General features: G+C 42.4%; 1 protein-coding gene across 1 annotated transcript in view; it reads right to left on the reverse strand.

Annotated features, from left to right (window-relative positions):
* NEK8 (NIMA related kinase 8) overlaps positions 1-25,898 on the reverse strand; it is a 112,949-nt gene that overhangs the window by 25,158 nt on the left and 61,893 nt on the right. The window contains exons 6-10 of the mRNA XM_082246900.1: positions 18,720-18,799; positions 18,035-18,219; positions 10,378-10,525; positions 7,029-7,105; positions 2,122-2,239 (exon numbers count right to left, since the gene is read on the reverse strand). Of these exons, the coding sequence (XP_082103026.1) occupies positions 2,122-2,239; positions 7,029-7,105; positions 10,378-10,525; positions 18,035-18,219; positions 18,720-18,799 (608 nt within the window). The remainder of the gene's footprint in view (positions 1-2,121; positions 2,240-7,028; positions 7,106-10,377; positions 10,526-18,034; positions 18,220-18,719; positions 18,800-25,898) is intronic.

Raw genomic sequence — 25,898 nt, forward strand, 5'->3', positions numbered from 1 at the left:
ATGTGACAACACTGAAGAAATGACACTTTGCTACAATATGAAGTAGTGAGTGTACAGCTTGTATAACAGTGTAAATTTTGTTGCCCCCTCAAAACCGCTCAAAACACAGCCATTAATGTCTAAACCGCTGGCAACAAAAGTGAGCACACCCCTAGGTGAAAATATGTCCAAATTGGGCCCAAAGTGTCAATATTTTTTGTGGCCACCATAATTTTCCAGCACTGCCTTAACTTCCTTGGGCATGGAGTTCATCAGAGTTTCACAGGTTGCCACGGGAGTCCTCTTCCACTCCTCCATGACGACATCACGGAGCTGGTGGATGTTGGAGACCTTGTGCTCCTCCACCTTCCGTTTGAGGATGCCCCACAGATGCTCAACAGGGTTTAGGTCTGGAGACATGTTTGGACAGTCCATCACTTTTACCCTCAGCTTCTTTGGCATGGCAGTGGTTGTTTTGGAGGTATGTTTGGGGTTGTTATCATGTTGGAAAACTGCCCTGCGGCCCAGTCTCCGAAGGGAGGGGATCATGCTCTGCTTCAGTATGTCACAGTACATGTTGACATTCATGGTTCCCTCAATGAACTGTAGCTCCCCAGTGCAGGCAGCACTCATGCAACCCCAGACAATGACATTCTCACCACTATGCTTGACTGTAGGCAAGACATACTTGTCATTGTACTCCTCACCTGGTTGCTGTCACTCACGCTTGACACCATCTGAACCAAATTATTTTATCTTGGTCTCACAGGACATGGTTCCAGTAATCCATGTCCTTAGTCTGCTTGTCTTCAGCAAACTGTTTGCGGGCTTTCTTGTGCATCATCTTTAAAAGAGGCTTCCTTCTGGGACGAAGGCCATGCAGACCAATTTGATGCAGTGTGCGGTGTATGGTCTGAGCACTGACAGGCTGACCCCCCACCCCATTTAACCTCTGCAGCAATGCTGGCAGCACTCATATGTCTTTTTCCCAAAGACAACCTCTGGATATGACGCTGAGAACGTGCACTCAACTTCTTTGGTTGACCATGGCGAGGCCTGTTCTGAGTGGAACCTGTCCTGTTAAACCACTGTATGGTCTGGACCACTGTGCTGCAGCTCAGTTTCAGAGTCTTGGCAATCTTCTTATAGCCTATGCCCTCTTTATGTAGAGCAACAATTCTTTTTTTCAGATCCTCAGAGAGTTTTTTGCCACGAGGTGCCATGTCGATAACACCAAATTTAACACACTTGCGACCTTGTAATACTAATGAGTCACATGACACCGGGGGAGGGAAAATGGCTAATTGGGCCCAATTTGGACATTTTCACTTGGGGGTGTACTCACTTTTGTTGCCAGCAGTTTAGACATTAATGGCTGTGTGTTGAGTTATTTTGAGGGGACAGCAACTGTTATACAAGCTGTACACTCACTAATTTACATTGTAGCAAAGTATCATTTCTTTGGTAGTGTTCTTGAATACTTGCTGCTTCCCAAAATACCATAAATAAATACCTAGGCGCGAGTATACCACCGTTTTTCATTTTTCACTAATTTACATTGTAGCAAAGTATCATTTCTTCAGTGTTGTCACATGAAAAGATATAATAAAATATTTACAAAAATGTAAGGGGTGTACTCACTTTTGTGAGATACTGTATCTGGGTGAACATTTTGAACTATTCCTTTATATTTAGCAGCAGTACTTTACGTTTACTAGCCCTTTAAAGTAAATGATAATGCCACTACATAGAATAACTTAGAAGGTAATGATATATTCTCTGTTACCAGCAGTAGTTTGTTTACAGGCCCTTTAAAGTAAATAATAATGCCACTATTCTGAACAATTTTTGAGATAATTATATATATTTGGAAAGTATACAAAACAATGGGAAACCTTTGTAATCAGGAACTATGATGTAAATCTAAGGGTCACCAATGTACACCAGACCTGGATGTTCTGGTTCTACCTGTGTATAACTTACAACCTTTGCACCATGTGTGGTGTACCATAAAACTGTCAGAGTCTAAAGAACTGATGTTAATGTAGCTTAAAGACCAGAATGTAATAGCAGTGTTAGTTTTCAATCACAGAGGTGCTTGTCATACAGATTTATGCAGGCGGAGGTCAGAACAAGCCTTACCATTGTCCCCGCGGCCCCAGGAAAACACTTCTTTCTCATTAGAAACAGCAAGGACATGTGAAGCCCCGCAGGACACATGAACTATCTCATAACCCAGAAGAGCTTCTACAATCTTAGGCTGTAAGAGAAAGCAGAGGATGCCTTAAGTGTCATAAAGCCTATTATAATAATATATGCAATACTTTATAACCATTGCCCATTGGAGTGTCAGTGAGCAAGGGCCACAGGAAAAAAGCCAGGAACTGACATCGTAATACACAACTAACATATAGGACAAATATGTCAGGAACAGCTTTTAATGTGGTGCTACAATGACCTTCTCAAGCTGACCATAGCACAGGAATATAGATATTGCTCGGGCGATGGTGTCTAGATGGAAAATTGCCGACATCCCTAATATAAACTTCCCGCCGCGCCGGGGGAAGAGCGCATGGCTACAGCAGCCTACAGCTTCACCATTCCTCGTGGCCTTTCTCTACAACTTAGATACTCTTTTATACCTCGCAACTTGCCTTTCTGGGATCCTCGCGGGATAGGCCACAGAGGACTTAAACTTAATAAAATCATCAAATAAGCTACAACACAAATTTTACAAGGTCTATTTGCTGCTGGCTCTCTTACTCCCCCTCCCCCTCAGCTTTTTCTCCTCCCCCTGACTGGTGCGCTTCTTTTTAGCGCTGCAGATTCGTTGGACTTCGGCAGATTTTTGTATGCAGTTGCTTCCATCTGGAAACTAGGCGAGCGAATTGTATCCCAATTGACCTTCGGATAAAGGGTTCCACACGAAACGCGTCAGCTCTAGTTTTGGGAAACTTCATATGCTCTCGCCTTGCATGTTTCTACAGTGATGCATTTTTATAGCATGTTATGTTTCATGTGTTTTTTATACTTATTTTTGTATGTCATCTCTAACTTGTATGTTAACAATAAATCAATATACTTTTACATTCGTGCATATACTTCTACTACTCTAATGGTCAATTGCCATTAAAGTCCCTTCATAACACAGGAATAGAATGCTGCATAAAACAGTGCTGTATCGTGTGACAATTTCAAAGTATTTTCACAATAGGAATGAACAGCATGGGAGACTGGAGTGTCTGCAGCGGATGCAAAACTTGTCATGGCTGTGGCTTGGTGGTTACACTCAGCATGGATTGGAGGGGGGAAGGTATTGCATAACTTCAGGGGTCACAGGGGTCTCAATTGCGACCCAGTCCTATGCTCCCGGGGGAAAATGGAGGGAAACAGTTCCTCTACATGCCACCCTGACTCCCCTCCTATCCATCTCCTGCTGTCATCAGGCCCCTGTATGATCCCCCCCCCCCCCCTATCTGTCAGGATGGAGAGCAGGGAAGGGGCCGGTAAATGTGTCATCTATCGGCACCTTCCTTGTCCTAATGAATAGAGTCAGAATAGAGTCATGAATAGATTGTTTACTATGCTTCAGTTTGTAAATGAATGGGAATCTCTGTATAGAGCTATTCCTGACCATTCATTATGTGCTGCTGAGGCTGCAGAGAATGAGATTGAGGGCCTTGTCCTTAATCTCTTTTCTCAAAGGTGAACCATTAGAGGTCTGTTTAGACCCCTGATATTTCACCAAAGCCCCCCCCCAATGAGACTCCTAAAAAATGGTAAAAAAAATAAATTGTAAAAAATTTAAAAATAAATAAAATGGTAAAACATAATAAAAAAATAAAATAAAACTAAAAAACTACTGACACCAGTGGCCGAACTACCAGGATCGCAAAGGTCACACTTGCGACTGGGCCCTGGTGTCCTGCCACTGGGGGGGAGGGCCTTTATGGTTTCTTGCACCGGGGCCCTGAAGGTTCTAGTTGTGCCTCTGACATGGATATGTAACACTTAGTCTCACCCAACAGAAGTATAAGAGGCTGCCACGAAAGAAAAGTGTGAATATCAACTTTAAATGGCTGTTCTACCCCTTCAATGGTTCATTCTATTCAGCCTGAATGAACAGAGACCTTATGGGACCCTAATCTATATATTAAAATATTTTAAAAAATCTAATTAAACAATTAAAGTGGACTGACTGTAGGGGCTGGTGTGTACTTGTGGCTTCGCTTTGTTGTCTGGAGTTCTGTTTTAAGTTCTTAGCTAGACTAATTAGACAGCAATGAAACGCTTATAGAGAGCTGATCCATTTGGCAGTAACAGTAATATAACATATGTAAATGCAGACGTATGTGTCTGAGCAATATTTATTTGCCTAAACAAGCAGGCAAATGGGAATCGATGCCAAGGAAAGCATGTTCTTTTTTTTCATCATTATTAATTAGATGTCACAGCTTTGCAAATATTTCTGCCCATGTTGTGCAATAGGAACATATGCTGTTCTTTTGCTAATGTGGTATTCCTGGAAAGATACAGCTTTACAGCATTAATTAAATAGAAGTATATGTTATATAAAACCAGATACTGATATTTTTAAAGCACAACCTCAGGAAAAAAACAAATGCAATTATGTACACTCTGCACTTTGTTTCTCTAGCTTTGAGCTATACAAATGCATGTAATGAATTCTCCAAATTATGGTGGAGGATTCTGCAACAGAATGCAAGCTGTCTAATCGCTACTATGAATGAAAAAACTTTACTTGCTGTCAAAATCTTAATGGAAAATGCTGCTAAAACTTCAAGCAGTATTAAAATGTAAGATATTTCAACTTGGCCATCATTAGATGTGGTGACTGCATTTGTATTCTTTTTTTTAGCCTTTTCCCCTGGTGATCTGTCCAGCATCACACCTCCAGTATTAGAGTGCCTCTACTCTGGATGAAGGAGCACAGGGGGCACCTTTGGACAGCAGCATTGTCATTCTGGGGGGGGGGGGGTGATAGATGTACTAGCAGATTTAGCTACACTAACAAATTGAAGCCAAACTTAAGCTCACATTTGTAAGCGTTTTTTTTGCATGGACACATAGTCTAACATGGAGGGGAGTTAACAGGCAGCTCAAAACAGCTTAAACGCCTGTAGGAACAGCTTCTATGAGCTGCAGTGTGCATAAGGCCTAAGGCAGGTCATATAATAGTATTCATTTTTTTTCCATTTAACTGGTGGGTTAAAAAAAAAAAAAAAAAACAATTCCCCCATCCACACATTCATAGAGGATGTCGGAATCACTCCCACTGAGCTTTAGGCCTCATGCACGCTGGCCGTTTTTACAGCTGCTGTTTTTTGTTTCAGGCATTTTTTTTCTGCAGCCAATGAACTCCCCAGCATGTTATCCTATGTGTCCATGCACACATAGGCTGTTATCAGCAATTTTTGGCAGGGGCGTTTTCTGGCTGGAATAAACCCCCAGAACTAGTGGGTTTTAAGAGAAGTTTTTCAGCTGGAAAAACGTTCTAACTCTGATAAAAGCTTAAAAACATGGCTATTCAGCATTTATCAGCGTTTTTGTGTTATAAGCTTTTGAGGGACTACAGTTTCGCTATAAAAGCAACAGCAAAAAAACTCTGAAAAACGCAACTGAAAAAACGCTGCAAAACTCATTCTAAAGCTACAGCTTTCTACAACTAACGCTACTGGCATTTTTTATAACGTCCAGTGTGTGTGAGGGCTAAGTATTCTGCCAGTCAGGAGGTGGCAGAATACAATGATCAGGGTTGCTAGCTATAGCCATTAGGACTGATTGTTCGGGAAAAACCTGACAGGCTGGTTGTAAAACCAGCTAGCCCATACATGGATTAAAATTCACCCTGCTGAACCAGCAAAATGTTGATCCATATATGGCTGGCTTAAAGAGGTTGTAAACCTCAGAAAAAAAAAAAAAACACCTGAAAGACAAACACATAATGAGCTAGTATGCATCGCATACTAGCTCATTATAAAATACTTACCTTAGAACGAAGCCCCGCAGTGCCGACTGCTCACCTCTCTCACGGGTGACATGTTCGGTCGCCCTCCTTCCGGGTTTGCGGCATCCGGCCATCTGATGACGTCACTCCTGCGCATGCACGCGGGAGCCGACAATCACGGCACAGGGCTCTGAAGAAATGGCACGAGCGGCCGTTCCTTCAAAGCGAATGCGCCAGTGATGTCACTGGCTGCATGTAAAGTAAATATCTCCTAAACGGTACATGTTTGGTAAATATTTACAGTACCTATAGGTAAGCCTTATCATATGCTTACCTATAGGTACAAGTTGCAGAGGAGGGTTTACTTCCTCTTTAAGGGGGATTTTCTGATTTTCCTTACTTCATAGCTAAACTCCATCAACTGCTACTCCTCTTCCCAATGAGAGTCCTACTACAGGTCACTAAAGTCAGTGTGTATACAGTGAGGAGTGCCTTTTGTAAAGAATCATGCAAATCTGTGGTTAGGTTCACATGTGATCTGGGTGCAGTGTGATTTAGTTTATTTGAATGGGCTGAAATTGCGCAGGACCACACCAAAGGATGCATGCACTACTTTATAAAATGCACAGCAACTAGATTGCATGGTACTACTGTACCATGCGATCTGGGACAGGCAAGAGCACTGCGTTTACAACCTGGGTTTTGGGGTGTCGGTAAGTGAACACTGATACTGTCTGCAGGTCGCAAGTGCACTGCGTTTTGAACACGGTGTGGGAAACGGGCATGGAATGCGGGTTTCCTGCATTGCATACTGGTGTGAACTGGCTTTTAAGACAGTGATCATTGTGATCTGCCAGGTCCTGTGCCAATTGGCTGCCCCAATGCACCTGAGTCCATGTACCCGTCCCTACATGCTCATCAAACAAGGCTTTGCAGGGGACCCTGTACACCTATTGAGTACCCATTCACTTTATATGGGCTGCGTGCATGATGCTAAGTAGTATTAAAAATAAAAGCAGCTCAGTGTACTGAATGGAGCGGAGCGTATAAGTGAATGAACCCCAAAAGGTGATGAACTTACCTGTGTGACATCATTAAAATTAGTATGTCCCAAGCAACCGTTGCTCCCACTGCCAAAGGTCATAATTATACCTCTGTCTGGAGAAAACCAAAAACAAGGTTATGAAAACATTTCGATTTTAAAGTGCAAGTATAGCTACAACATTTTATTTTAGCTTTAGATACGAGTAGGGAGGGATTAGAATCCACTGTCAGTTTTTTGGGCCGTCTGTGTTCCCACAGGTAAGATTCTCCTTCTGTCACAGTGCCCACTGTCAGCGAGACAGAAAACGATAAGAAATCTAAATTTTTTGAGTTGTCACCAGAACAAAGGGTGAGGGTAAATCTTTCAATAGGGACACCTGTTCCAGTGACAGCTATCTAAAAGGAGAATTCCCATTACTTTGTACAGATTGTCATTCATTTTCTGTTGCAAGGAAGTGAAGAGTAACCTCCCAAACAGGATATATAGAGAAAAAAATAAACTGACAGGAGTGTGAACCCTTTCCTACTCCATCGAAAACCAAGGAAAAGAAAAGGTTTTGGCTCCCTTCATCCTGCAGATCCTGGATTATTTCAGAATTTAGATCTATAGGTAAAAGTCTCTCTTAGAGCCCCATATGCTTATACAATCTTACACTGAGGCCTGATTCAAAAATAAAGTTATTCACTATAGTAAAAATTATGTTTTACTCAGTTCTCCAAGCACTTTACAGCAGGACAGGGAGCCCTCTACCTTTTGCTCAAGAGATGAAGGTAAATCACACAGTAGATTTCCAATTTTCCTGGGAACATCCTTTAACCTCTATATATCTTTCGGCCATTTTAAAATGTCCAGGACCTAGTGGTTGTAACAAGCTTATGGCTGCATTGTGCCCCTAAAGACATCAGAACGACAAAAGGGGTACTGCAGTCTGCTTGAATCTGACTCATCCCGGAGTAGCGGCTTTCAGGTTTACATGTAGCAGCACTCTTATTACAAGCGGTGTGGAGCAGTTCTCATGAACTATTTACACAAAGTTCTTACTATTTTATACAAGTGAGTGCATATCTATTTTGTCTTAAATAAGAAGATCATGAATGAGCACTATGATATTTTTTCTTTCTTGAGCTTAGTGGCATCCAGCTCCTGTAAAAGGCTGAGTTTATGGAGATCAAGTGCTTTCTGGAGGTGCATTGATGTTTTGTTCACTTACCTGCATTAACCTTAAGAGTCTACATGGACTAAGAATATCTGTCTGTTCCTAGTTCTTTCCATATGCAAATGTGACCTTTATAATGGGGGATTCAGTGGAGCTTGTCATCACCTTATTTCTTTAAGTTTTCATTGATTGGGGGTCCATCACTATTAGGCCCTGTTCACACCTGAGTGTATTTCAGCTCACAAACTTCATCTCTGAAGTCTCAAAACGCCCAACTTCACTTCAATGGCCCCTGTTTACATCTTTTTTTCATTCTCCCCTCATTGACCTATGAGGCTGCAGGATCCCTGACCCTCTGTCTGGACAGTGCTGATTGGCCCTGTGCTGATCACATGCACCCTCCCAAAGAAAAAAATTCTCTAGCAATACACACCAAACCGAGCATGTGCAGCTTGCCCCTAAGGCTCTGTAATAGCAGGAGATTATTTGGGGACCGTGGAAGAAGGGGAGGGTCAGAGAAGACAGGATCAAACTGCCTTTTTACACTAAGCAGAGGATTAACCCCTTAGGTTCCACAGTGAGTATAGCAAGCATCAACAATTGCATATACAGACTGATTTTCCTGTTGTGGGTTTAGTAACACTTTAACAACTAGCAAGTTGAGTAAAAGGAGGGAGGCCTCAGTTACTGAAGTGTGAAGTACAATTGTTTTAAGTTGAAAGTGATACATCAATTGGGAGATCATTAGTTAGCAGTCTGGTTTGATACCATTGGGTATATTGACAAACATCATAGTATAGATTGTTGAAGAACTGTGGGCAAGTATTAAATGAAAGATTCTCAGACATCAAAATATTTTTGGACCTGTGATTCCTCATGGAGGGAGCTCTCCACCCATTCCATGCCGAAAACATAAGATAATTTGTCTATAAACAAAGAAATAATGGTGGCTTCTGGATCGTTTGATCTTGGGACAGGCCCACATGCATGGAACAGGTCCACATCAAGATGTCCACATTTCAGGCAGCAAGAAGAGGAGCTTAGGTCTATGAGGTGGGAGCGATGTGGAGATACTATATATAAGAGTGATGGAAAAGCCAAAGTATCATCTTGCAGTTTATTGTGGCTTTGATTGTGCCCCAAGATAAACATAATGCTTTTGAATGATTTGGAAGCTGGGGGAAATTCTTGGTCCATTTGGTAAAACCAGCCATAGTGGAGGTATAATCCAGGGGCTCCCAGAAAAAACTATTTAGAATGGATATTGCTTTTTCGTTTGGATTAGTATATTGTATTTATTATAATATAAATAAATATAATAATTCTAAAAAATTCAAGGCATCTCTGCACTCCACACACATATATGCAAATACAACTGCGCGCGTAGGTCCTCCACATGTTTGTAAAAAGCGATTGGGCCACACGTTGGGGAGAGAACAATGATTTATGGGCCATAATTTATGGTTAACTCTAAACTGATAACTTGTAAAGACTTCTGAACATTTTTCTCCTGACAAGAGAAAAGCAGGATTGAAAATGTGCCCAAAGCCGCATTTTATAAATAAGTTTAGATGTTCATTCATTTTGTTGGCCAGAATATTAATTTATTCTGCCATGTTAAATGAATGAATGCTCATGCCCTGAGCACGCCTAGCGTTTAGGCACATCTACACACGTTTAGGGGCATCGGGCATTTTTGCTGCCCAAACACTTCTCTCCTGAACGCGATTTTGGTGCATTCAGATATCTGCTCCTAAATGCCTGTAAAGGCCTATGTAAATTAGAGGCAGGAAAAAAACGCCCGTAAAATGGGATTTTGACAGCTGTGGTGTGCATGAGGCCTTAAAGTGTCACCTACAAAAAATGTTAAGTATCATGACTTTTACCACGGGTGCACACAATTTAAGCCTTGACATGTTTGGTACCTATTTACTCAACGCAACCCCATCTTTTCGATTTTACCAAAAATTGAGCATTATATTTTGTTTGTGTGTACTACAATTCTTTTATGGTATTTTGTCCTAAAACCATGCATTTCATCAACAAATGCACAAGAATTATAAAACATAAAAAATTGCAATGGCCACCATTTTACTGTCCAAGGCCTCCACTTTCAGAAAATATATAATGCTTATTTTCTAACAAAAATGCTGATTTTAACAATAGTGTAAAAAAATTGCCCCAGACAGCAAGTGGTTAAAGGAAACTTTTACCCAACTCAGTGTATACCTGTGAGACAAGCAGTAAAGAGATCTCCACATGACACATGTTTGATGGTGACACCAGACTGACCCTCCAGAAATCGGGAGATAAACTGAGGCTGAGCATGTTCTACAGCACCGGGCAGTGAAGGTGCACCAGTTCCTACAGGAGGTGCCTAGAAAATAAAAAAAAATAATAATTCTAATCCAAGTAAAAGAACAAATACAATTATTTGAATGTTAAACATCTCATATCTCATTTCCAAAAAGCACAGAGGAAGAGCAGACAGGCTAAGTCCCCATTCACATTAAGTGCAGGTTGGAAATTATGCGATTTCAAAGCTGCATCTCAGTGAGACTTCGGGTACGACTTTGAAGACATCTGTGCAGCTTCATGCACAGATGTCTATTCAAGTCGCATTTGAAATTGCCAAAGTAGTGCATGTACTATTTTTTCAAATTGATGCGGCACCGCAAAGTTGGCGTCGCATCAATTTGAACACTTGCATTGCTGGCAATAGGATGCAACCTGTCAAATCACTCCAATGTGAACGGGGGCTACATATCTGAAAGTGTGTCCAATGTGAAAAGGCCATTGCTCTGTGAGTCAGCAGAGATCGGAGAAATGGGCAGCGGGACAGGTAAGTATTAAGTCTTTTCTTTGGCAGGTTGTTACGTATTTTTAATAAAGGGACAGAGTGACTCTAAACTATGCAAATGTTAAATATGTATTCAGGTAAAAATTCATAGTGTTTTTGGTTGCAAAGCCCTGAGATGCCCAATGACTATTAAAGTCCTCTTTCACACAGGCGTCATCCGTTCAGTCATAAAAACAAAAAACAAATGAAATTGGATTCAGATTATGTCAGTAAACATCAGTTTGCACATCCAACTTTAGTTCAATTCAGTCTACATCAGTTTTCACTTCAGTTTAGTTTACATAAGTTTACCTCATTTTGTTTAGTTGTTGATCTGGACGTTGGCTGTTCCATTAAAAAAAAAAACCAGAACTGAACAGACGCAGATGTAAATAGATAATCATCCATTTACACCCGTTTGTTCATTGAAATGAATTGCTGTCTGTTTTTCATCCATCAATAGAAAGGTGAAATACAGACAGACGGAACACCCGTGTGAAGGGGCTGAACTGTAGTTTGGCATATAGGCACAAACTAACTGTCCTATGTTCCCACCATAACCTGACCAAATTAAATGTTTTTACCTATAGAAAATGAGGAGAGGAAGAGCAGATCAGTACATGTATATACATCTGAAAAAGGGTACTGCATGTAAATTGAAAAACTTTTTCTCTAGCTTTGGAAGGGTTAAAACTGTTTTTTTTTTCCTGCCACCTGGAGCTCCATTGGAGATCTGTCCTGACTTCCTGTCCTCCTGAGAAAGGTTTCACCAAACAGGAAGTGGGAGAAAATATGCAACAAGCAACACAAACAGAAATGAGAAATTAGGTACTTAAAGCAGAGTTCCGCCTCTCCCTCCAAAAATTAAAAGTCAGCAGCTATACATACTGAAGCTGCTGACTTTTAATATTAGGACACTTACCTGTCCTGGAGTCCAGCGATGTCGGCACCGCAGCCATGTTTCCATCGGCTGTCATGTTTCCATCGGGTGCTTCTGCCGCCGCCATTGCCTTGCGGCTTCACGGGTGGGTCCCTACTGTGCATGCGCGAAGTGCACTGCGCATTCAGATTGGTTCGGTGGCTGGGGCCAAACTTCCGAAGGACAGCGCCGCGGCGCCAACTCCCAGAAGTGGGGAAAGGTACCTGTCAGGAACAGGTACCCGTTCCCCCCTCCCCCCTGAAAGGTGCCAAATGTGGCACCAGAGGGGGGGAGGAAGCAAATGAGCAGAAGTTCCACTTTTGGGTGGAACTCCGCTTTAAAGCGGAGCTCCACCCAAAAGAGGAAGTTCCGCTTTAAGGAACCGTCCCTCACTCCTCTTGCACAATTGGCACTTTTGAGGAGTGGGAGGAAGCAGGTACCCGATTTTGTGTGTAGCTGCTTCCCACTTTCGTTCCATGTGCAGTGGCGCTCGGAAAAGTTCTCCTCCCTCCCTCCCTCCCCCTGTAGACTTCGGGGACATTGATAGGTCCCAGAAGACTGCATCCACCATTCACGATGTGCAGCGCAACTCGCACATGCACAGTGGGCACCCGGCTGTGAAGCTGCAAGCTATCACATCCGGGTGGGCATAGAGAAGATGCCAGTGTCGCAGAGAAAGGACAGAGGATGAAGACAGATAGGCTGAGTGTACCGCTGGACTGCGGGTACCGCTGGACCGTGGGGGCTGAGTGTACCGCTGTTTTTTAAAAGTCAGCAGCTACAGTTTTTGTACCTGCTGACTTTTATTTTTTCACAGGTGGCTGGAACTCCTCTTTTTAAGGGCACTGTCAATAATAGTAGGCTTTTTGCTTGACAATGCAGAGATATCAGAGAGTCCCAATTATATATACATGAAGTGAAAAAAAATAATAATTTGTGAGTGCTCCACTCTATCAGGAGGATCAGCTCCTGCGACTAAAAGATTGTAGTATGCAACTGCGTTCCGGGGATCTGCGTCACCTTTAACAGGACTAATAATAAACAAATCTGTTCATTAGCCTTGAAAGGAACAAAGATTCTCGAACTAAAGTCAAAATAATTTTTTTTAACAGAATACTTTATTAATCCCAAAGGCAAATTGGAGCATGTTACACCCAAATTTTGGATGTAACATGCTCAAACACATCACCCCTCACCAACGCCCCGCTCCGCTTTCCCTGATTCAAAGTGTGTTACTAGAAGGATCGCCAGGTGAAAATAAATTAAAAGAAGAAAGGAAAGCAATCACCATATTTAAGAATCAGTAAGCTGTGATATATTACATTTTCGCTTTTGAGTTTAATACCAGTATAAATCTGTTAGTTACTTGGGCGGGCCATCAACGGTGCAAATTTCTTTCCTGCAACCACGGGTTCCCCCATCAACAACCACGGGTTCCCCCATCAAAGCAGTGTTGACATTGGGTTCCCTCCTGCCAAGCAGTTGTCTTCTTCAGGTGGGGGGGGGGGGGCAGGGAAGCCCTCCCCGCCGGGAGAACACAATGATTATCAATAGCAGCTATAGCAGCCGCTTGCGATAATCGCAAGAAAATCCAGCAGGCTGGTTGTACCGGAGTTGATCGATCAATCAACTTGGTACATTTATCCTGCCCAATAATGGTTTGAATCTCGGCCGGTTCAGCAGGATTCGAACAGTCTATGGCCGGCTTATGCCAAGCTCATCTATATCTATCTAGCACTACCTTCTCCAAACAATACTGCTGTCCAATAGTTTATTGGTTGCTCCTTCATAGACAGAAGCTGTGTTACTGGTGAGATCACAGGCAAATAAAAAAAAAATAAAAAAATAGGAAACCAATGCAGCCAAATCTAAGGATTGGTAAAATGCTAAATATTATATTTGTTCCTTAAAATTCCCCTGCCTATGAGGCATAACCTTCTGAACAGCTCATAACAGTAACATATTAAGCGTTGTTACTAGAGCAACACATGGCTAGCAGAGAACTGCATTGGGATACATTCATTTAATTTTGTCAAAGTTAATTAAAAAGTCAGCTTGTTCAGTGCTGTAAATCAAGAGAGTTCTAGCCTCATATGTGGACAGGGTAGGGAAGGGTTAAATCCTCTGTTAAGTTATTATTAATACCTGGGTTTGTAGGTAAGATTTCCCCCTCACTTCCTATTTTAGTCTCAACAACAGCAACATAAATGTAATACTAATTCTTAGTTTAGCTTTTTTTTTTTGCTCTCTGTGTTCTCTCTGGAAATTATCCCTAATTTTCTGTTTCAAAGCAACAATGTATCCAGAAACTCAACAGGACCACAGACAGCAAAGATAAAATAAAGCCCTTCCTTCACTCTCTAAGGCTAGGTTTCCACTAGTGCGGCTACGAAGTCGTGCTACTTCTAGCACGACTTCGTAGCAAAAGTAAACCGCGGCTTCAGTTAGACTTGTCCCTCATATATAGAGGGAAGTCGCGCTCAAAAGTAGTACACGATTTACTTTTGAGGTCGCGGCAACTGAAGCCGCGGCAGTGGAAACGGGCCCCATTGAAAACAATGGGTTTTGACTTGCTGTGCGACTTGACATGTGTCAAGTCGCACCGCAAGTCGCACTAGTGGAAACCGAGCCTAAAACAGGGGTGTCAAACTCAATTTCATTATGGGCTGCATCAGCAGTGTGGTTGTACTCATAGGGCCTGTCGTATCTGGGATGCGCTACGTACAGAGTGCAGAGTTCAGGATTACGCTACATACAGAGTGCAGAGTTCAGGATTACGCTGCCTACAGAGTGCAGAGTTCAGGATTACGCTGCCTACAGAGTGCAGAGTTCAGGGTTACACTGCCTACAGAGTGCAGAGTTTAGGGTTACGCTATGTACAGAGTGCAGAGTTCAGGGTTACGCTATGTACAGAGTGCAGAGTTCAGGATTACGCTACATACAGAGTGTAGAGTTCAGGATTACGCTGCCTACAGAGTGCAGAGTTCAGGATTACGCTGCCTACAGAGTGCAGAGTTAAGGGTTACGCTGCCTACAGAGTGCAGAGTTTAGGGTTACGCTATGTACAGAGTGCAGAGTTCAGGGTTACGCTATGTACAGAGTGCAGAGTTCAGGATTACGCTACATACAGAGTGCAGAGTTCAGGATTACGCTGCCTACAAAGTGCAGAGTTCAGGATTATGCTATGTACAGAGTGCAGAGTTCAGGATTACGCTACATAGAGAGTGCAGAGTTTAGGATTACGCTGCCTACAAAGTGCAGAGTTCAGGATTACGCTACATAGAGAGTGCAGAGTTCAGGATTACGCTGCCTACAAAGTGCAGAGTTCAGGATTATGCTATGTACAGAGTGCAGAGTTCAGGATTACGCTACATAGAGAGTGCAGAGTTTAGGATTTCGCTGCCTACAAAGTGCAGAGTTCAGGATTACGCTACATTCAGAGTGCAGAGTTCAGGATTACGCTGCCTACAAAGTGCAGAGTTCAGGATTACGCTACGTACAGAGTGCAGAGTTCAGGATTACGCTACATACAGAGTGCAGAGTTCAGGATTAAACTGCCTACAGAGTGCAGAGTTCAGGATTACGTTGCCTACAGAATGCAGAGTTCAGAATTATGCTACGTACAGAGTTCAGGATTACGCTACGCACACAGTGCAGAGTTCAGGATTACAATACGTACGGTGTGCAGAGTTCAGGATTACGCTACGTACGCAGTGCAGAATTCAGCATTAAGCTACATACAGAGTGCAGAGTTTAGGATTACGCTACGTTCAAAGTGCAGAGTTCATGATTATGCTACATACATAGTGCAGAGTTCAGGATTACGCTACATACAGAGTGCAGAGTTAAGAATTACGCTACGTACAGAGTGCAGAGCTCAGGAGTTCATTACTTACAGAGTGCAGAATTCAGGGGTGCACTATGTATAGAGTGCAAGGTTTAGGGTGAGCTATGAACAGAGTGCGGGATTTAGGAGTGAGTTATATACAGAGTGCAAGGTTCAGGAGTGCATTACATACAGAGTTGAGGAGTGCATTATGTACAGAGTGCAGAGTTTGGAGGTGTGTTATGTACAGAGTGCAGGGTTCAGGGCTGTGCTGTGTACAGAGTGTAGGGCTTTGGGGTGCACTATGCACAGTGTGCAACCCTAAACCTCCCCTCCCCAAAGCTTACTGTTTTCTCTCTCAGATTCTGGAGATCTGGCCCCGCTGTGAGTGTGTGCAGGGATCTGTTCGATCTGGGAACTACTGAGAGCAAAGCTGTCTCTTGAAAACACAAAAGACTTCTGTGTTTTCAAAGCAGGGAGGGGAGGGTGAGGATCGGAGGTGGTGGAATGGAGTTCTGGCTGCAAGACTGGGTGTGAGAGCTACATGACAAGGCTTGGCGGGTCAAATTCGGCCTGTGCTTGCATGGGTTTCATCCCACACTTTAAAGACATGCTGGTAGGTTCATTTACTCCTGTCTAAATTGGCTTTATTATGTGCTTGTATGCATGCAAGGTAAAGACCTTAGATTGTATGCTCCTCAGGGAACTGATGTGAGTGTACAATATACACTGTGTGCACAATTATTAGGCAAGTGAGTATTTTGAATAAATGCTTAGATCTTGGGAGGTGATCACAGAACCATCAAACGTTTTGTTGCAAATAGCCAACAAGAAAAGTGTTGAGAAAAAAACATGCACATTAACTGCCAAAGATTTGAGAAGAATGAAACGTGAAGCTACCAGGAACCCATTATCCTCCAGGACTGTCATATTCCAGAACTGCAACCTACCTGGAGTGCCCAGAAGTACAAGGTGCTCAGTTCTCATAGACATGGCCAAGGTAAGGGAGGCTGAAACCTGACCACCACTGAACACATAAGTTGAAACATCAAGACTGGGCCAAGAAATATCTGAAGACAGCTTTTTCAAAGGTTTTATGGCCTGATGAGATGAGAGTTACTCTTGACAGACCAGAAAAAAGGGCCTGTGGCTGGATCAGTAATGAGCTCCACTTGACTCAGACTCCAGCAAGGTGGAGGAGCGGTACTGGTATGGCCTGGTATTATTAAAGATAAGCTAGATGAACCTTTCAGGTTAAAGATGGACTGAAAATCAACTCCCAAACCTACTGTCAGTTTTTAGAAGACCATTTCTTCTTGCAGTGATACAGGAAAAAGTCTGCATCTTTCAAGAAGACCATGATATTTATGTAGGACGATGCTCCATCGCATGCATTGAAGTACTCCACTGCGTGACTAGCCATAATATGCCTTAAAGATGAAAGAATAATGACATGGCCTCCTTCCTCACCTAACCTAAACCCTTATAAGAACTTGTGGCTCCTTCTTAAACAGGAGATTTACGGGGAAGATAAACAGGACACTTCTCTGAACAGGCTGTGGTTGCTGCTGCACAAAAAGTTGGTTGTCAACAGATCAAGAATCTTTAACAGATGAAAATAAACAAGTGAAATGAGAAAGTTTTCATTTGATTTTCTCCTAAGAAAGCCAAAACCTCACTTTTACTTTCTTAAATATTCGGGTTTGAGTTTACTTAACATTTTGGATTGACCGAGAGCACTGCAGTTGTTCAATAATGAAATAAATCCTCAAAAATACAACTTGCATAATAATTGTGCACACAGTGTATATGTAAAGCGCTGCGTAAATTGGCAGTACTATAAAAATACCTGTATTAAAATAAAATGATGGAAAAATAACAGGGTCTATTTGAATACAGTACTTCACATCAATAAAATAATGTATGATGTCTGTGCACATTACCAATCATTGTTAATTGTACATCACTGACCTATATAAACAATTTACATTTTTTAAGTAAATTTATTAGAAGAGACTGTTCTTTAAAAAGAACAGGGCTGCTGAACCATCATAGTTGGCTACCTTGGCAATCCTTCCCATTTCCAATTCCCTGTTACAGTAATTATTCAACTAGGGATAATGTACTATATGTGTATCCAAGGCCACATGAATGTAGCCCACTACTGTGAAAAGGATTAATAGAATTCCTTAAATGACTCTTTATGATACGCTTGCACATGCTTGAGATACTTAAGAATTACAAATTTCTCTTGGCAGATGCCTAGTGGTAGTAACCTGGGTCAGAGTTTTCTGATGCTCACCTCCCACATGATGAGCCTTCCAGACTTGGTGACTCCAGCTTTTTGTGTCCTTCCAGCTGATACCTGGACTACCTCTGTATTCAGCATGGGCAGTCGGAGAGGGGAGGTGATCCCACTTCCCCATGTGTACACTGAGGACAGTGGAGGAGGAATGCCTGTTTTTGCAGAATACCCAACACGGCCACCTGATCATAACAAATCAACACAAATATGACAGTTAACTGGAGCTCTCAATATAAAATTCCATAAAAAACATGCTGTGGCTAAACCCTGGTGATAATAAGAGGAAATAAAGGAATGTGCTAAAGAAAACTCCCTCTGGCATGCTAATAGGCACCTGTCATTTTAAATGAATGGACAGTAACTCTAGAGAAGTATTTCATTAGCGCAAACATGGGATGTTTATACTGGTGACAAATGATATTCATATGTCTCCTCAGGAAATAGTACATAATTCTTCAGATTTTCATTAGGAGATTTACAACACAGGATCAAGCATGAGCTGGTAGCTCACTAAATTATGTACAGCTGCAGTGTTGTTTTCCAGCAGAAGGAAGAAGGCTGAAGAGAGCAAATGACTAGATCATCCACTGTTTATCGCAAACTAATTTACAGGAATAGGGCACTACACTATCTAATGGCATGAATTATCAAAAGCATTACCCTGCAGTTCAAATCTGCTCACCTCGGGATCTGGCACTGGGGATCCGTCCAGCCGGTCGGCCCCGAGTCACTGCAGGCATTGCTGCCAGAGGCTTCTCCACCCTGCAGAGAAGAAATATTTGGTTATAAAAAAATGAAAAACGTAATTAACAATAGGTTAGACTTCCATTATATAGTACAAAAACGACCCCATAAACAACTACTGAGGTTAAAAAAATCAACGTTTAGGGTACACTCCTGTCTGCCCAGGACATTGTCAGCCATTTAAAAAACAAGATAGATACTTGATACTCACTGACTACAGGCTGACTACTGGCTGATACTCACCTCACCACCTGTACCCTAAACCCAATTCCCTTACAACTACACAGGTCATCCTCTTGCTCTATTCTACATCCTCTTATTCACATCTTTATTCTCTACCTCTATAATGGCATCTTTCCCTCCCTTCTAAAACATTTACTGGTTACCCCTATAAACAAAAAGCCCTCACTGGACCCCCCACCAGCCTAAACAGCCTAAGACCTATCTTTTACACCTATTTACCTTCAGCTCCTAGAACACCTAGTCTACAACCATCTGAGCTGCTACCTCACTGATAATCTTCTCAGGCCCTTACAGTCTGGCTTTTACCCATAACATTCCACAAAAACTGCCCTTCTAAAACTCCATACTAGCTGCTTAAACCAAAGGCTTCTACTCAGTACTCCCACTTTTTGACCTTTCTGCTGCCTACGACACAGGTGACCACAAAAAAATGAAATTTCCATGGCCTCCAATAGTCTGCTCTTTTCCGGTTCTCCTCCCACCTATCTAATGGCACTTTTCCACTGCAAGTACCGGCTCGGCTCTACTCGGCCCGATTTGCTTTTCCACTGCTGTTACCGCATGGTACGATGTTGGAACGGTTCGGTACGGTTTGGTATGGTTTGCTTTTCCACTAAAGTAGTACTAAAGTTAAGTGGGTGCCTGGGTGGGATAACAATGATTCTCTGACCAATCAGTGGCTAGTAGTGACTGCATGCAAAGGATTGTGGGATATGGTACCGGTATGGTACCTCTTGGAACCACAATCGAGGTGGTACTGTTTTAGAGTGCCGTACCGTTCGGTTCCATGCAGTGGAAAAGCGCCGCCGTACCGTACCGTACCGAACCGTTCCTACACCGTACCATGCGGTAACAGCAGTGGAAAAGCACAAAAGCGAGCCAAACCGTTCGGTTCCATGCAGTGGAAAAGCGCCATAAGCGTTTCTTCAGTGTCACCTACAACTCTATCTCCTCCTCTTTTCATCCTCTTTCTATAGGGACCCCTGAGGCTCTGTACTACAAGCCCTTCTGTTCTTCATCTATACCTCTTCCCTTGGACAGTTGAATACCTCGTATGGATCCCAAGATTATCTTAATTCACCCAAACCTATCTTTCTACTCCTTAGCTCACCTCTTCAGTATTCTTGCACATCACTAATTTACTAACTGACATTTTAGTATGGATGGCAAACCCCTTACTAAAACAACTTTCCTAAACCGCTATGATTCCTTCCCATCATACCAGGGTCTTAGATGCCACCTTCACCTCTGCAACATTTCCATTCCATTTCCATTCCTAACCAACAACACAACCAGGCCTCTAATTCACTTACTTGATATCACTCATATCTACTACTACATACTGCATCCTCACTGACCTACCTCTATACAGGCAAACTCCCTTTAGTTAATTATGATTGCTGATGATAGACTCCTCCACCTTACTACCTGCTCAGTGTTTGCCACCCCTCTCTACCTACCCCTTCACTGGTTTCTGATAGCCAAACAATTAAAATTCAAAATATTAATAACCTACAAAACCATCTACAGCTCTGCCTCTACATCACAAATCTCTTAAAATATCAACCAAACCATGGTCTTTGCTTCTCCCAAAACCCCATGCTCTCTAGCTCCCTACCCACCTATTCCCATTGTCGTGTGTAGCACATCTCTGGAGCCTCTCTTATCTTCTGGAACGCCTTACCCCAATCTGTTTGGCTATCTCCCACTCTGACTGTCTTTAGGTGACCCTTAAAATTTCATCACTTTAGGAAAGCCTTTCCTGCCTCAAGTGAATTTTACTGTCACCAACAGCTCATCCCCATACAGCAGGGTAGGCAATCTTTGAGAGTCAGAGATCTACCTGAACAACATAGAAAGGTGTGGTGCCATTATTTTTTTTTCTTAAGAAGTTAACTAGCAAGCCCCCAATAAAATGTAAAGACAACACCAAAAAAGTTTAGAAAAACTGAATAAAACTAATGTCATATTCAAAATATTTACTTAGCCTACCTTAAAAGTTAGATTTAGCAAAAACTCTGCATTCACTTCTATTCACAATTTTTTCGTGTTTAGGGAGTAATTGGTCACCCCCAAAAATCTGATGCAGGAATCCATCATGAAGGCAGAACAACTGGTACTGTAAGATGATGTGCTTAACTAGTTTCAGGCCTGGATTGCTTCAATGCTAGCCTGGCTGTCTGCTCTGAGTTCTGGCCAGTGTAAATAGTATGTAGGGCAGTGTTCAGGGGTCAGTAGTAGGTAGGGCAGTGTCCAGGGGTCACATGGAGTATTTGCACATATAGCACATGTTCTAATTTTCAATATATTTATTTTTGATAAAGTGTGGTGACACACGTATTCATTTATAGCAATTAGACTGGTATTTATTATTGTATAAAACTGGATATAGCAGTTAAAATCTGGAGGTAATACAGAGCAGCGCCCACACCCACTTTCTTTTTGCACATTTTTATATTAGACACCACCCAGGTGGTTAGTCTTAGTGGGGGCAGCAGCCATTTATTGAGTGAAATCACATATCTTTTTAGGCTTTTAAAGTGTCGCCTATGGAAAATTTGGTGCGCCAAAGTTCGTTGCCATTTCACTATTAGGTGAAATAGCAACAAACTTACAAAAGGATATTGATAAGATAGAACAAATCCAAAGATGTGTAACACAAATGGTGAAAGGTCTGGAGGACAAAACATATCAAGAGCAACTTCTGGAACCTAATATGTACAGTCTGGAGGAAGGAAGGGAAAGGGGAGATATGACTGATACCTTTAACCACTTCCATACAGAGCAGTTAGACCCCCTTCCTTCCCAGACCAATTTTCAGCTTTCAGCACTGTCACACTTTGAATGACAATTGCTCAGTCATGCTACACTGTAACCAAACAAAATTTTTATCATTTTTTTCACACAAATAGAGCTTTCTTTTGGTGGTATTTGATCACAACTGGGTTTTTTTTTCTTCGTGATATAAGCAAAAAAAGAGCAAAAATTTTGAAAAAAAAACACTTTTTTTTAGTTTCTATTATACAATTTTGCAAAAAATTAATTTTTCTTCATACATTTGGGCCAAAATTTATACTGCTACATATCTCTGGTAAAATTAACCCAAATTAGTGTATATTATTTAGTCTGTGTGAAAGTTATTGAGTCTAGAAGCGATGGTACCAATTACTGAAAATTGATCACACCAGATGTACTGACTGCCTATCTCCTTTCTTGAGGCCCTGAAATGTCAGGACAGTACAAATACCCCCCAAATGACCCCTTTTTGTAAAGTAGACAGTCCAAGGTATTTAGTAAGAGGCATGGTGAGTTTTTTGAAGTTATAATTTTTTCCCACAATTCTTGGGAAAATTAAGAAAAAAAATTTTTTTTCTTTTTTTTCCCAAAACGTTGTCAATTTATAAGCTATTTCTAACACATAGCATGTACACAGCAAAAATGACACCCCAAAATTCATTCTGTTACTCCTTCTGAGTATGGTGATACCACATGTGTGAGCCTTTTACACAGCCTGGCCACAAAAAGAGACTCCACGTCCAAGTAGCACCATAAGGCGTTTTAGGAGCATAAATACACATAAAACTTTCTTACTACCTATCACACTTTTCAAGGCCCTAGAGCACCAATACAATGGAAAAGTCCACAAAATGACCCCATTTTGGAAAGCAAACACTCCAACGTATATTCTATGAGGCATTATGGGTCCTTTGAACATGTCATTTTTTTCCACAAGTTTTTGGAAAATGTGGGAAAAAAATAAAAACTTTTTTTTTTTTACACAAAGTTGTCAATTTATAGGATATTCCTAACACATAGCATGTACACAGCAAAAATGACACCCCAAAATACATTCTGCCACTCCTCCTGAGTATGGCAATACCACATGTGTGAGACTTTTTCACAGCCTAGCCATATAGAGGGGCCTAACATCCAAGGAGCATCATCATGCATCCTAGCCACTTGCCTAGGCCTATTTTTGACATTTGGTGTTTACAAGCTAAAATCAGTTGTTTTGCTAGAAAACTGCTTAGAACCCCCAAACATTATATATTTTTTTTTAGCAGAGACCCTAGAGATTAAAGTGGAGATTATTGAAATATTTTTTATCACACCGTATTTGCGCAGCGGTCTTCCAAACGTAATTTTTTTGGAAAAAATTCACTTTTTTTAATTAAAAAATAAGAAACCAGTAAAGTTAGCCCAATTTTTTTCCATAATGTGAAAGATAATGTTACGCCGAGTAAATAGATACCCAACATGTCATGTTTCAAAATTGCGCACGCTCACGGAATGGCGACAAACTTTGGTACTTAAAAATCCCCATAGGCGACAATTTAAAAATTTCTACAGGTTGCCATCTTTGAGTTACAGAGGAGGTCTAGGGCTCAAATTAATCCCCTTGCTCTAACGATCGCGGCGATACCTCACATGTGTGGTTTGAACACCGTTTACATATGTGGGCGGGGTTTCCACATGCGTCGCTTCTGCGCGCGAGCTAACGGGGACAGGGCGCTTTAATTTTTTTTTTTTTTTTTACTATTTATTTTATTTATTATTTTTTATTTTTACACCGTTTAACAAAAAAAAAAAAAATTGATCATTTTTATTTCTATTACAAGAAATGTAAACATTACTAGTAATAGAAAAAGGCACGACAGGACCTCTTTTTGTGAGATCTGGGGTCAAAAAGTCCTCAGATCTCACAAGTACACTAAAAGATAGAAAAAAAAAAAAAAATTATTATATAAAATGAAAAAAAAAAAAAAAAAAAAAGGACATTCAAACCGGTTGCTAGGCAACAACATTTTCCGTAGCTCCGGTCCTCCAAGACCATAGAGTCAAGTGAGGGCAAGCTTGCCCTCACTCGACATCCTGTCTGTGAGGATCCGGGACCGGATCGTTTTCCCCGCTGCCGGCGGGTCCGGTAAGCGGGGAAAAGGACCGGACGCGGCGGAAGGGTGGGTGAACCGGAAGGGTGAACACACGGCGAATCCGCCGCTGGGACCACCCTTGTCGGAAAGCCAACCGTCCACCGTTTAAAAAAATACCAGGGTTATGGCAGCTATCTGCTACCATAACACCGGTATTTAGGTTTAAACGGAGGATGTATATAAACCTTTTTGGACTTGGACATGGTGGCTGTATGAAGGGTGACAGGTACTCGGGTAATTTGTTGGGCAGGTGACAGGCAGGTGACAGGTACTCTGGTACTGATGAGCAGGTGGCAGGTACTCGGGTACTCCAATAGGCAGGTGACAGGTACTCGGGTACTCTGATGGGCAGGTGACAGGCAGGTGATAGGTACTGATGAGTAGTACTGATACTGATAGGTGATACTGTACTGATGGGTACTGATGATCAGTACTGATAGGTGATAGGTACTGATGAGTACTGATGAGTAGTGATGGGTACTGATGAGCAGGCGGCAAGTACTCGGGTACTTCAGGCGTCAGGTACTCTGATGAGCAGGTGGAAGGTACTCGGGTACTCTGATGGGTAGGTGACAGGTACTCAGGTACTCTGATGACGGGTACTCCGTTGACAGGTAATCAAAGTATCCGAGTACCTGTCATCAGAATACCCGAGTATCCGTCATCAGAGTACCCGAGTACCCGTCATCAGAGTACCCGAGTACCCGTCATCAGAGTACCCGAGTACCCGTCATCAGAGTACCCGTCATCAGAGTACCCGAGTACCTTTCGTCAGAGTACCCGAGTACCTGTCATCAGAGTACCCGAGTACCTGTCATCAGAGTACCTGCGTACCTGTCATCAGAGTACCCAAGTATCTGTCATCAGAGTACCCGAGTACCCGTCATCAGAGTACCCGAGTACCTGTCATCAGAGTACCCGAGTACCTGTCATCAGAGTACCCGAGTACCTGTCACCAGCCCATCAGAGTACCCGAGTACCTGTCATCAGAGTACCTGATGGGCTGGTGACAGGTACTCGGGTACTTTGATGGGCTAGTGACAGGTACTCTTTATTGGGGGGGGGCAATCAGTGTGGTTGGGGTGCACTGTAGTTGGTAACTAGCTGTTACCACACTCTCTTCCTCACACAGGATCAGTGTGTGAGGAGGAGAACACGGTGACAGCTAGTTACCGTGTTCTCTGTTGACATTTGTGACCGGCTGTGATTGGACACAGCCGGTCACGTGGTAAAGAGCCAATTTCATTGGCTCTTTACCTAGATCGGGGATCGACTCTGTCCGAGGGACGAGCCTCGTCCCCGATCGCTGCTCTGCGCGCCCCCGGGGGCACGCATTGCAGAGAGAACGAGCGGCTCGTGCAGGAGCCGCTCATGTGATCGGCTGTGACTGACACAGCCGATCACATGGTAAACAGCCAATATCTATTGGCTGTTTACCTTGATCAGGGATGGGCTATGTCCGAGGGACGAGCCTCACCCCCGATCGCCGCGCTGCGCGCCCCCGGGGGCGCGCAGTAGCAGCTAGAGCGGGCGGACGTCATATGACGGCCGCCCGGAACGGTAAAGCCATCCTGCCGGCGTCATAATTACTATGCGCCGGTATGGATGTGGTTAAATACATCAAGGGGGTGAATAAGGTTCAGGAGGGCAGTTTTTTCAGTATGAAACCAAAATCAACATGGGGACATGATCTCAAACTAACTGGAGGAAAGTTCAAAACTAATCCTAGAAAGTATTATTTTACTGAAAGGGTATTTGATGCTTCGAATAAACTTCCAGCAAAGGTAGTGAGACATTCAACAGTAAATGGCTTCAAACATGCATGGGATAAACCTAGCTCTATACTCGGACTAAAAAAGGTAACTAAAAAAAAAATACAAAACATGTACAAAAAACAAAAAATGGGCAGACTCAATGGTCTTTTTTTCTACCCTCACTTTTCT

This window comes from Pelophylax lessonae (assembly GCF_965119305.1).
Source record: "Pelophylax lessonae genome assembly, chromosome: 2".
Taxonomy (NCBI): domain Eukaryota; kingdom Metazoa; phylum Chordata; class Amphibia; order Anura; family Ranidae; genus Pelophylax; species Pelophylax lessonae.